Genomic DNA, 13,698 nt, shown 5'->3' with positions numbered 1-13,698 from the left:
CATTTAACACTTTGCATGGCAGATCCCCACCCATAAGGGAATGGGCATCGCATAAGGAAATCAAGTGATAACCCAACAAGAATACATCACGTCGCTAGAAATGAAATTAATAGATGTCGAGCCCATCAAATAGGAGCTCAAAAGAGCAGGTCCGATAGGTATATTTGAATTTGTCTGCCTTGAAGAAAGAAAGGTGGTGTAGATCTCAGTAGAAATCCCTTCCTTCGCAAAGGAAAAGATAATCCAAACTTTAAAAGACAGTATCTCGAATTTCGCCTGGTGACCAATGTAATGACACACTACTTGAACATCAACCCAAAGGCTAAGCCAGTCAAGTAGAAGAAGTGAAATCATGGCCCCGAAAGGAACAAGGTCATCCAAGACAAAGTAAAAAAGTTGTTGGATAATGGACAAATCAAGAAGGTCATCTACCACCTTGGCTGGAGAATGTGGTCCTCGCTAAAAAAGCAAATGGAAAATGGAGAATATGCGTCAAATTCACGGACCTAAACAAAGCTTTCCCAAAGGACTCTTATCTACTCCCATGTATCGATGTGCTCATAGATTCCACGATAGGATACACTATCTACTCATTAATTAATAATGGGTACCACCATATACCTATAAACCCACTCGACAAGCAAAGCACGAGTTTTATAACGGATAGATGTACATAATGTTACAAAGTCATGCTCTTCGGGTTAAAAAATGCAGGCACCACTTATTAGAGACTCATCAACATGATCTTTGAGGGCATGATCAGGGAGAAAATTGCGATTTATATGGATGGCATGATCATAAAAAGAAAAATCACCAAGCAACGCGATGACAATCTAAAAACGGTGTTTAGAACCTTGAAAGAGCATGATCTAAAATGCAATTTGGACAAATGCATGTTCGACGTCAGCTCCGATAAATTCTTGGGCTTCATGATTTCCTAAAGGCGAATAGAGGCAAACCTGGAAAAAATTAAGGCGATAGTAGGCATGGAAGTCCCTCGGATGGTCAACGACGTCTAAAAGCTCAATGGGAAAATAAATGCCTTAGGGTGATTCATCTCTATCGATGAAATGATGTATGTTGTTTTACAAAAGTATGAAAGGAGTAAAGGATTTTAATTGGACAACCAAGTGTCAAACATCCTTCGACACGCTCAAAGAAATCTTAGCATCGCCTCCCATTCTCATCCGTCTGGTTCTATGAGAAACACTTTATCTATACATAAGCCCGGTGGACGAATCACTAGGCATGGTTCTCATTCGAAAAGAAGGTTCAGAGTAGTTCTCTATTTATTATGTCACCCGAGTCCTCCAAGATACAGAAACCCGCTATCCAAGGTTAGAGAAACCAGCATATGGAGTAGTAATATCTTCACAAAAGCTCAGACATTACTTTTAGAGGCTGGATATCATTGTCCGGACGGACTCCCCGCTCGGTAAGGTACTATAGAGGCCAAAAATGTCCGGTCTACTGGCGGAGTGGGCCCTGAAAATGACCAGGTTCGATATCTAGTACGAAACACGAAGGGCCTTCAAGGCACAGACGTTAGTTGACTTCCTGATCGAGATCTCAAGAAACAATAAAATCCCAACACCCAAAGACATTTAGGAAGTTTATATCAATGGTAGCTTGGGTCATGAAATAGCTGGCATCATGGTTTTTATGAGAGGATCCGACGGGATAAAAATTAAAGTACGTTGCTCCATTTAACTTTCCGACGTCAAATAATATGGTTAAATACGAGGCGTTATTGCATCGCCTAAGAATAATCAACATCATCAAACCTGACCAAGTTACCTTAAAAAGTGACTCAAATTTGATAGTCATCCAACTGACAAGCAGTTATGAAGCCAAATAGCACATTATGAAGCAATCCAGCTACTCAGCGAGCTACACCATCCACTCGATGAGGGCCTAGAATTTCTCAAATTGAGAAGTTCTATAATACTTCTAGATTATGTGATACTTAAATTATAGAAAAATAACAATATTTTTTAGGGAAATTATAAAATTAGACATTTGGAGAGATCCATTTATATTTTTTTTGTCCTATTCAAAGATATGGTACCAAACTAGACTATCACATTATATATTTTTTTAAAATATCCTTAGGACCGTTTGTTTTGGGGGTTTCAGGAAATGGTAAGGGAAAGAGAATGTTTCATTCCTTTGTTGGTGTTTGTTTTATCAATTCAATTGTTTCCTTTATCCTCTTTTAGTTTTGAGTTTACCCCAACTCCTTTAATCTCATTCCTCCAATCCCCCTAAGGTTTTTCATTCCCTTTCTTCTCTCTCTCTCTCCTTATAAAATTTCATTTTATACTCTATTTTATTTTTGAGAGGGCGAGCCTTGGCGCAACGGTAAAACGTTGTTGTCGTGTGACCAGAGGTCACGGGTTCGAGTCTTAGAGGCAGCCTCTTGTCAATTAAAATTGGCAAGGGAAGGCTTGCCCCCAATACACCCTTGTGGTGGGACCCCTCCCCGGACCCTCGCTCAGCGGGGACGCGTAATGCGACCGGGCCGCCCTTTTTACTCTATTTTATTTTTAATTTTTATTTTGATCCATATATTTATTTATTTATACTTTTTTAATCATTTGATTAATTTCACTTATGATCTTTATACTTATATATTATTTATTTATTTATTTTCAACAAATATTTTTGACTAATTTTTACTTTTTTATTTTTATTTTGATCCTTATATTTATTTATTTATATTTTTTATCCCTAGACTAATCTAACTTTTGATCCTTATACTTATTTGTTATTACTTTTTTATCCTGAAAAATAATTTTGACAAATATTTTTATTTTATCATATTATTCAATTTTGGTATTTATTTTTAATTATTTTAAAATAATTATTTTATTTTTAAAATAGAATATTTATGCATTTTCTTTAATTTATTTTATTTCAATTTTTTCAATTTCATCATTCTTTTGATTTTAATGGTTGAATAAATTGATTTTCATTTTGATATTTACATGTGATTAATTTATTAATATAAACACATGTATGTATAAAAATTATTGTTAAAAACACAACTCTAGTTTATTACCTCATTTGAACCAAACAGCCACAAAGGGAATCCTGAGTATATCATTCCCTTTGTGGAACTGAAACAAACAGACAAGGGAATTCAGGGTCATTTCATTCCTTTCTCCTTGTTTCCCTTTCTTGATTCCATTTCGTTATCCTTGTGTGAACCAAACGCCCCCTTAGTATATGTATAACAAACATTTTCAAGAATTACTTTCAACCTTCAACATTTTACGCATATCGGTATAGTAATCGCATTTCATCGATATACAACTACCTCAATCAGGGTTCAGGGTTTATTTATTCGCATTTTACAAAATGCGATGCAAATTCATAAGATGTGAACCTTCACAAAGCAGTTCTCAAAGTTAGAAATCACAACTCGTTTAGCATTCATCACACATATACAACACAAATTAGTTCCAAAATCATCAATGTCGCCATTAAACACTAAAGCATACGCCTACCCAAACATATAATAACAAGTCAATGCATTTTCCCTAGAAAACTATCAGAAAATGATGAAAAAGGAAGAAAACACATAAAAAGGGATATACCTTTGATTTCAAGATATCCCTGATTTATCCATCCTTCGCCGGTCATTTTTTGTGATTGCAAAAGAGAAGTTGTTCGCAAGAGAGAAGACAATGAGAAGGGTTATGGAGCACGTGGAGTATTATCAGTATTCTAAAAGTTGAAGAGTCTATTTTGATAGCATGTTTACGATTGGATCTAAATATGTAAATGAACCTTTCATTGAACCAGTTTTGTAAATTTTCCAATTTTGTAATTGTATTCTACAAACATTTATACAACAATCCTTTCAAATTTTATGTTTTTAAGTATGTACTCTAGAATTTTCAAATTATTAACTCACCTAAGTGTTTGGTGATATTAGTTTGAATTATTTATGCCATCCTTTTTCTAAAGAAAAAGAAAAAAAAACGTGCATATCCTTGTTTCCGTTTCCAGGCAGAATGTTCCCCAACCGAACCGTATTGGTTGGACTTTCTTATGGTGATGAATGATGATCATATAAATATCCATTTTACTACCATAAAAAAAATATATCCATTTTACTCATTTATCATACTATTAGATTGTTTTTTTTTTAATCATACTATTAGATTGTTCATCATAAATAAAATTTTGAATAATTTGAAGCTTGTTAATATATTTTACACCATGGAAATGTTTAAATGGTATATAAGCTCAAAATAAATAAGTGATGAATGAGAAATTTATACTCAAAGTACACCATTTAGAATAGTTTTATTGAAAATAAAAGGAAAAAAAATATTTTCGAGTCCCACACCGGAAAATGATGAGCATTTTGTTGAGTTCATATATAGTTAAACAAAACCACTCTTCCATCCTCTTGAGTTATCTGCTGCTAAAAGCCTCGGAGTTGAAAACCTAAGAAAGGTCGGATTCCCTAACAAACCTTACAAAACTACTGCTGAATCTTCACCTTCTGTAAATTCTCCTCCACCATCTATAGAAGCTACACCCCTTAGAATAGTTTTATTGAAAATAAAAGGAAAAAAAAAATTTTTGAGTCCCACATCGGAAAATGATGAGCTTTTTGTTGAGTTAATATATAGTTAAACAAAACCACTCTTCCATCCTCTGAGTTATCTGCTGCTAAAAGCCTCGGAGTTGAAAACCTAAGAAAGGTCGGATTCTCTAACAAACCTTACAAAACTACTGCTGAATCTTCACCTTCTGTAAATTCTCCTCCACCATCTATAGAAGCTGCACACCCCCCCCCCCCCCCCCCCCCCCCCATCTTTCCTAAGAGAAGAAGGCTTAAAAAGAAATCCAACAAAGTCACATTCAATGCCATCTCTCAAATCTCCAAATCTGATGTGGAGAAAACCACAGAGGACTCTCTGATAAAAATCATCAAGATCGAGCCTCTGACAAAGCTAACCAGGCCTCTGCTTCATCTCAACACACCTATGAAAAAGAAGATATAAAAATGGCCTCTACTACAATCCAGCAAGCCTCTAAGCAAATCAAGTAGAATGAGAATCTTCCGGCCTCTGCTCAAAGTCAACAAGCCTTTGAGAAAAACGACAAAATCCTTCAACTCCTGATCTGGATGATCCACTTGTAGAAGAAGCCACTCCTTCCCCTGAGAAGAAGAAAGCTATGGTTGTGGATCAATCTTTTATTGAACCATTGTCTGTTAAGGCAAATCTATCTAAAGAGACCTCTGTTAAATCACTTGTCGGAGCTCCTGAACTCTTCCTAAACAAAACCACGACAGATCATATAACTTTTATTCATAAAGAGAAAATGACAAACCTAGCCAAGAAGCCCATTCATGCTGACACTTCCATCAGCAATGATAAAGAATCTTATTTGGCTGGGTTGAACTTCATAACTGCTCCCATTCAGAAGAATCCAACTCCTCTAAGTAATGATATAATTACACTCAATCCGACAGCCTCTGGGTTGAAAAACAAAGGAACTGACTTATCTGAGCAAATAAAAGATCAAAGCGCTTCAACGTCTCAGACCTTCTATGAAGCAACGGTTCTGAAAATTCTTCAACAGGCTGTCACAAAGATGGTAGTAATTGTTAATGCCTCATCTGCTCTTGAACCTCCTTTGACATCTACTCAGAACCTTCCTCCGATGACGACCCATTCCTTAGGTGAGACCACTCTACTTTTGAATGAGTTGGCCAGTATTAAAAGCTTGCTTCACACAGTATTAAAAGCTTGCTTCACACAGTAGCATCTCTGGTCTCTCAACAAGGTATTCACACCTACACTGATAGAATGGCGTCCGTTCAACTCAACATGAACCATCACATGTCCCTCTTTGAGCAAAATCATAATATAGTTTAAGCTCCATTTATATGCTTTTCTAGCCTTAAAACTAGGGATGGACACTATTCGGTTAACCGGTCTATTGGGCCTAAAAATTAACCGAACCGTTATCAGTGGTTTTTTAACCATCCAAACTGAAACCGGTCCATATTGATCGGTTAACCATACGACCGGTTAACAACTAATTTCGGTTAGGTTTTTCGGTTAACAGTTTTTAACCACTTCTGGTTAACCAAAAATCAACGGTTAACCATAATTTTTACCAAAACCGATATTTCTATACAATATTAAAATACACATAATTTCAAATATCCAAACGAAATGAATTCATATAAAAGTTCAGAATTCAAACTTAAGTACCGAACTAAAAAACAATCCATCAAATTTACATTGAAAACATAAAAAAAAATATAAATATTCAAGCCATTAGCAATCTCAAAACATCAAAGTACTTAGTATTAGAACAGGTAGAATAATAAGTTTAAGTATTTAGTATTAGTATTTACAAAGTATATAATTAGTATTTTATATATGTATTTTGTATGTATTTACAAAGTAAATAAATAAATATATTTTTTAAATATATATATTAAACGATTCGATTAACCTTTAACTGCGGTTTTTGTACACTCCAAACCAAAACCGAATCAAAAACCAAACCAAACTATTTTTTCAACTATAAAGGAAAACCGCCGGTTCGATTAACCATCTTTTTCGGTTTGGTTACTGGTTTGTCCGGTTTTTTTGTCCACCCTTACTTAAAAGTCTAGTTTATAGTGGCTTCTCCCTATTATTTATCTGGTGAGTGTTTTGAGTTGTTTTATGAACAATAGTGTATGAAACAAAGCAAAAAGGCTAAAATTAATCAAGGAACTCGACGAGCTACACCATCCACTCGATGAGCAGCATTCAATGGGGAATCAACCTTAGAAGTAGAGTCAACCTTACCAGAGAGAGAAAGTACCGTGTAGCTCGATCCCTATATTATGTAAACCATCAGTCAGACTTCTCTAGGTGCAATGGGTATAATCTATAAAGAGAGATATGGCAGTTGTGAATGAAAATATGGCTTAATACATCATTGCTTCCTGAATTTGTCCAAAAAACTTGATGGCCCCCCTGAACTTTTAAAGTGTTCTGATAGCTCCTTGAACTTGCATAAAATATTCAGTTGGCCCCCTGAACTTGTATAAAATGTAATCAATCAATCACTCGGTTGTAAAAAAGTAAGTTAAATGCGAAAGATATGTTGCACACATCTTAAAAAAGTAAGACGGCCAAGATCAGGCCATGTGATTCTAACATTAAAGAAGAAAAGGTTTTATAGTTGAACAAGTAAGAACTTCTTTGATATGTTTTAATCTATTTTGTGAATTATATAATAACATTCTAATACTTTAAAAAAGTAAGTTAAATGCGAAAGATATGTTGCAACACATCTTCCGTATTTAACTTATTTTTTTACAACCAGTGATTAATTGATTACATTTTATGCAAGTTCAGGGGGGCTAACTAAACATTTTATGCAAGTTTAGAGTGCTATTGGAATACTTTAAAAGTTTAGGGGATCAATCAAGCTTTTTGAACAAGTTCAGGGTGCAAACGATGTTTTAAGCCTAAAAATATTTCTCTTCTCTCAAATATTTTTTACTATCACAAAGGATATGATGATGACTTTTATATTGAATTTTCAAATCGACTGGGATAAATATCTGCCTTTGATAAAGTTTTCATATAACAACAACTTTTATAATTTAGCATCGGAATGACATCGTATAAAGCTTTATACAGATAGCCCGACCGGATTTTAGAGAAGATTATTTAACCATCGATGGTATAATTAGTCCTAAGATATTTGCATTCCGTTTAAACATCGATGGTATAATTCGAATTCAGGGCCAAAAAGGTGGCAATTGATTATTGCACAGGTCATTTTAGTAAAGAAAGACGCAAAAAATATATTATGAAAGGAGAAAATTATACCCAAAAAACAACTGCAGTTAACATTCATTGAGCCAAGAAAACACGCTAAACATACATGGGCCAGATAAACAAAGCTCAAAGTTAAAACAGTCAGGCATCATAACTCAGATACTATCATCCTGACATAAACACAATACAACCATCATCACATAAAATCATTTATTCTTCTGCTACAACTACAAACGTAAGCCAATTTATAGAGGCAGTTAATTATTCAACAACCACATAATTTTTCCATTTAAGTGGTGAGAATAGGAGGGAGATAATCAGACTTGGCACCTAGAATACGAGCCTTAGTGTCGGGGAAGAACTCGAAACCAGGAAGTTCTGTCACTTCTCCATCGCTTGAAACACCAATAGGATATCGAAGCAAGTGACCGGGTAGGTCATGTTCAAGTGACTCGCTCGAATAGAGATCCCAATACTTGTCTGAAATCTGGTTAACTTTCTTTATACACTCCTCACTCTCTGGGTAAAGGAAGGAATCATCCAGCATGCCCATGTGTTCATACCACAACGACATACGGAATCCATGGACCTGACCCCTTGCTGGCTGCCTGTTTGACAAGTGATGTGGCTGGTATGCTCCCATGGCTATCTCCGAGTCCCTGGCACCATCCATTGATCTCTGGTTGATGTTGGCAGACCCAACAATTATGTATTCATCATCAACTGAAAAAGAAAAGTTTCAAATTCACGTAATGATGCTAAAAATTATGCACATCTCACAAGAAACAAAAGAAACATCAACCGAGCAATCCAGAAGGACTCAAGCTGTGCATGAAATTAGTTTACAATACACCATTTCAATTTCTTCTACAAGTATATGAGTATGGGCGGGATTCATTCTCCAGAAACGACATTCCTAAAGTTCATTGATATCTTCACAATTATAATAAAGGCTAAATTCAAAATGCTGGTACTGTTGAAGAATTGAATATCAATCCTGCAAATCAGAGTAACAAAAGGAATTATCTGCCATTATGAAAGTGCAATTTCAACGTTTTGCACAGCCTTGTGGAAGGACAGCATATCAGTTCAATTATACCCCTCTTTTCGATCAAACAGGCCAAAGAAATGATAACAAGAAGTTAAAACTTTTACTTACCAATCATCATCTTTGAATGAACGTAGATCATAAAGCGTCGTGCCTCCTGAGCTCTTATATAGTCAGTATCAGGCTCTGGCTTTTCTGAAGGCTCATATTCACCACTTTTCTTCACTTCACGGTTCCCAATGCAGAAAAATGTTAAATAGTCCCGAGGATCCGCATCAATACACTTGGCTCTGAGAGCCTGTATAATATCTCTGTACATCATTTCCATTGTCCTCTTCTGCCAATCTAATATCGCCTGCACAGAACCACTTTCTGGGAGACCCTCGGGCCACATCGGAACAATAACATAAACAGTGAACCTCTCACCTGCCTCAATCTTGCTAACTATCTTAAGTGAGAGTTCCTTCGGAATTACATGCAATGCATTAATGTCCTCTGGTTTTATACCATCAGGACTCCAACCAAAAGAACTTCCAAGGAAATATTGATTTTCAATATAAATAAATCTCTCTGCCCTTCTAATAGCATTAATATAAGCATCCTGGATGCTTCGGTCAATGATGTTATCCTTTCCACTAACAAGGCCAGCTCTTGCAGCATCTTCGGGTGTCTCAGGGAAACCAAATGCAGCACCACCGTCAATGGATCTAAACAACTGCACATTCCAGGTATCAAGGTCATCATGGTACATGACTGGAGAAGGAGGAATAATGACATCTCCAAGTTCTCTCAGCTGAAGGAGCAAATCTTTACCACCTTGCTTTCTCCATCTTTGCTCAAAATTAAACAAGACATCCCATGCAATAGGTCCTTCAACCTTGGAGTGGATGTCATGCCAAGGTTCTCGTGGACCACCTTTTTCAATTGTAGCGCCAGTGAAGTTGGGCTGATGGAAATCATCATGATGCGCTGTGTCCAATGTCCTGAAAAGTGAATGAAATGGAGTATCATATCTCCCATCACAGAGGTCAAGACCCCCAACAAAACTAACAACTCTTCTCCTCTCCGAATCTCCATTAGGCAATGCACTGTCTACCACCACAATCTTCTGATGATGAGTGAACATGGTAGATATTTGTAGATCCTGAACTATGCTTCCACCATCATCAGGATTCCGGGGACACAAGACACAATGCACATCAGTATTCTGGAAGAAATGTTCAGTTTCCTCATCATGAGTGGCCATGAGTCCATCCTTTTTCAATAAACCAACGGAGGTTCTATCATCCCACACGAGCATAAGGACCCTAACACCTTCACTTGCCTTCTTCTTAAGGAGCTCACCAACAGTGATATCTCCTCCTGGCTTTGGCCTCCTTGAATCCCTTACCAACGTGATTTCAGCATAAACAGACCACCCAGTGATGTAGATAAAGTGTTTTGCATTAGTAATTGCATCAAAAATATCTTCCCAACATCGGTGTGGCTGGTAGTTCTTGCCTCCAGCAAGAGGGATTTTAGGAACAAATTTATCTGGGATGTGAGCATCTTGGTATAGAGAAACCTTGCATCCTTCTCTCTGTGAAAAGAAGGTATAAGGCACTCCAGGAAATTTTGTACTCCTGATACCTCGGCTCCAGTTACAGTCTTTCGTAACATCAAAGTACTGCATCTTCACATGGATCTTAGAACCACTATCAATAGGGTTTTTGTCTGCATCCATTAACTCAACCCATTTATCTACTTCTTGCCCATCTAGTAGCTCTTCAACTGGTACATATGCCCTTCCAATTAAGGTAGCCCCAATAGGATTATCGTCCTTGACTGTGAATATGACATTTGATGCCGGATGAGCACAGTAAATGTGGAAAGACTCATACCATCTCGGGTTATTTTCTTCATTTTCAAGTATTCTGGTCCTCCCAACTCTAGCCTTTTCCAGGTCAATAGTTGCATAGAGTTTGGTCACTCCTTTTCCTATACCAACAGTCTCCTCAATGTTTCCAATGAGCTACAAGAAAATTTATTCACTCAAGATCGTTGAAGCAACAAAATAAATAAATAATGTATCATAAAATTCTGACAATAAGAACTTCAAAAGAAAGATACGCACTCTTGGTCAAGCAAAAAAAAATAGATCTTTCAGCATTAAGTCCGTGGTGATAAACAATTGAAAAATAAAATTATGAATGGTTTGCAAGTTCAAGGAAGTGAAAGTATCTTTCACCAAGTGACTGAGATATCAAACTGAGAAGCAATGTAAGATCAAATTACATTAAACATGGTAACAAATTTTACGTGAAGATGCAGTTGCGATTAACGAAAATAAATGTAGCAATTCAAAATCACTGTTGTCAATAAATTAAAATCTGCAATTATTTAATAAAGAAAAACGTCTATTTTCAATCTTTTAGAATAATATAACTAATGCGACACCTTTCAAGATTTTCAAAATAAGACACTTGGTAACGCAGAATATAAATTTCTGCTAATAAGAAGCACAAAACTGTTTTCCCTCAAGAACAATTATGATGCATGAATCATTAGTACCACCACACGACACCCAAAAAGAACCTGGGCTTGAATCGGTCAGAATAGAATAACACATACAACATTGTTCCCACTTATCAAATTCTTTGCGCAACTTTAAACAAAGAACGAACATGTACCCAGAAAGGGAGAAAAATAAGTAAAAACAAAATCAGAGAAACCCTTGCCCAGCAGCCATTTCATGAACACGGAGGTTACAAGTTGGAGGAAAAAGAGAAAAGATCTATGACCAGTGTGTAAAATAAGATCACTGCAGATGAAACATGTTAAAGCATTCCTATTACACATTTGGTAAAGTGAAGTTTGTTTGACAGAAAATAAAAAACATAAAACGTAAACAAAACATGGAGCAATTGAATCTGATTACTGTTATCCACCATGAAAAGAGAGACAGAGTTACAGATATTATTACCTTGCGCAAGAAGTGGGGTCCACCACCTCCAGAGTGAATTTTATCCACCTCATAGATCGTAGCATGTAAAGTTCCGTGCAATAAAATTTGCGCCATTGTTCACCTGTAAATTGTAATCAAAACATGAAATCACGAAATCAACTCATATCTACAAGTAAATATATGTGTGGTTGTACATACACAGGAAAAGAGTGTGAAAATGACAACACATTACAGAATAATAGATCAACAAGTAGATCGCTCTACAGTAGTTTCTTTTTCGCCTATTAGACAATCAAGCGAACAAAACATACATTACTGTAAAAGGAAAATCAAATTTGCAAGGACAATTAAACTATACAGGAAAAATAATTGAAGAAAAAAGAGGCTCTGACGCTGAAAAGAAAGATAAGAATCGATGGAAAGAGGAAAAGAATGGTCAACAGCAGAATTAAATCACAGAATGAAAAGGAAAAGAGAAAAAAGAGAGATGGAAACACTAACTTGGATAAAGAGAAACAGGGAGAGATCTGAGAATGAGAAAGTGGAGAGAAGAAGAAGAGTTTAAGCACTAAGATGTGATCCGATCTTAGCTCCGCGTTTGTGAACTAAGTATGCACGTCCATGCGTGTGAACAGAGGAGAGAGATGAGGAGAGTGTTTCAAAGTTGTGATTTGGGATACTAATTGTAGTAATTAATTAATTAGCTCTATAAAGGAAAGGACACTAGGCCGACTGCTTGAATGGAAGACATTTCTTTTCTTTCTTTACTAAATAAAATTAGATTTTTTTTTTCTTAATTATTTCCAAACTTTCATGGTAATGTATGCCAATTCTCTACTATCAAAAATGTATTTTAACTAAGGAGGCAAAGATTTTTTTTTAAAAGAAAAATAAGTTTGATCAACAAATAAAAAATATAAAATAAATTTTGAAGGAACAATACACCACTCTATAAATTCTAACGAGAAATGAGAAGATCTAATTAAAGCATGAACCATTCTATCTACAGAACGATCTATAAATCTGATAGAAATGTATTGATATGTATTGATATTAAAAATAAAACTTTTACAATTTCTATAATTAAACCATAAGAAGAATGAAAGCATGTTTGATGAATATGGTCCACCGCTGAGGGTCTGACTCTATATCTACACCATCCAAATCCTTGAATTTGATCCAGTTGAGAGCCTCTCAAATACCAATAGCTCCACATTCCCTAACCGAAAAGTTTCCAGCAATACGTCTTGAAAATGCACCACATAAGAGACTAGTGTTGTCCCTAAGCACAACAACGCCTAACCAACATAACCCATAAACAATTGAAGCATTTATGTTTACTTTGAGCTTACTAAGGGGAGGTTTAGACCAAACAACATTCCTAGGGTCTCCACTATGAAAACCAACCATCATGCAGACATTATTTTGTAGTAGTTGTGTATTTTGTCAGTGTTTAAGCCCAACACAAACCAAACAAAAGATGTCAGTAACATCAGCGCTCTGACCCTTCCACACCACCTCATTCCTACAACACCAAATACCCGGGTAAATTACATACGTGGTGTACAACCTTTACCTCAAATCACACTTTGGTGTACAACCAAAATTTTATCACACTAAATCGTACAAAATACAACCGGTTTTTGTGACCGGTCAACGCTGGTCAATATGCCACGTCGGCATTTTTCATTGTATAATTAAACAAAGTGGGACCCACTCTTAATAAAATGACTAATATAACCTTATTCTTTATAAATTTACTAAAATACCTCAATCTTCTTCCTTCAACCCCTACCTCCCATTTCTCTCTCTACATCTTCTCTCTTAATCCTCCATATCCACCAAACTAAAGGTCCATAAAATTACTTCAAAAAAACATCAAATTTACCTCC

The 13,698-nt window shown here is 35.9% G+C and overlaps 1 protein-coding gene across 1 annotated transcript; it reads right to left on the bottom strand.

Annotated features, from left to right (window-relative positions):
* Positions 1-7,859: 7,859 nt before the first annotated feature.
* On the bottom strand, positions 7,860-12,492 carry LOC136221710 (phospholipase D alpha 1). The gene is made up of 4 exons (XM_066009138.1): positions 12,308-12,492; positions 11,825-11,927; positions 8,974-10,873; positions 7,860-8,537 (listed from the first exon to the last, which is right to left on the bottom strand). The coding sequence occupies exons 2-4, from the start codon at positions 11,918-11,920 to the stop codon at positions 8,104-8,106; spliced, it is 2,430 nt and encodes an 809-aa protein (XP_065865210.1). The 5' UTR covers positions 11,921-11,927; positions 12,308-12,492; the 3' UTR covers positions 7,860-8,103.
* Positions 12,493-13,698: the final 1,206 nt, after the last annotated feature.

This window comes from Euphorbia lathyris, chromosome 3 (genome assembly GCF_963576675.1).
Source record: "Euphorbia lathyris chromosome 3, ddEupLath1.1, whole genome shotgun sequence".
NCBI classification, from domain to species: domain Eukaryota; kingdom Viridiplantae; phylum Streptophyta; class Magnoliopsida; order Malpighiales; family Euphorbiaceae; genus Euphorbia; species Euphorbia lathyris.
This window is presented reverse-complemented; position numbering and strand designations above follow the sequence as displayed.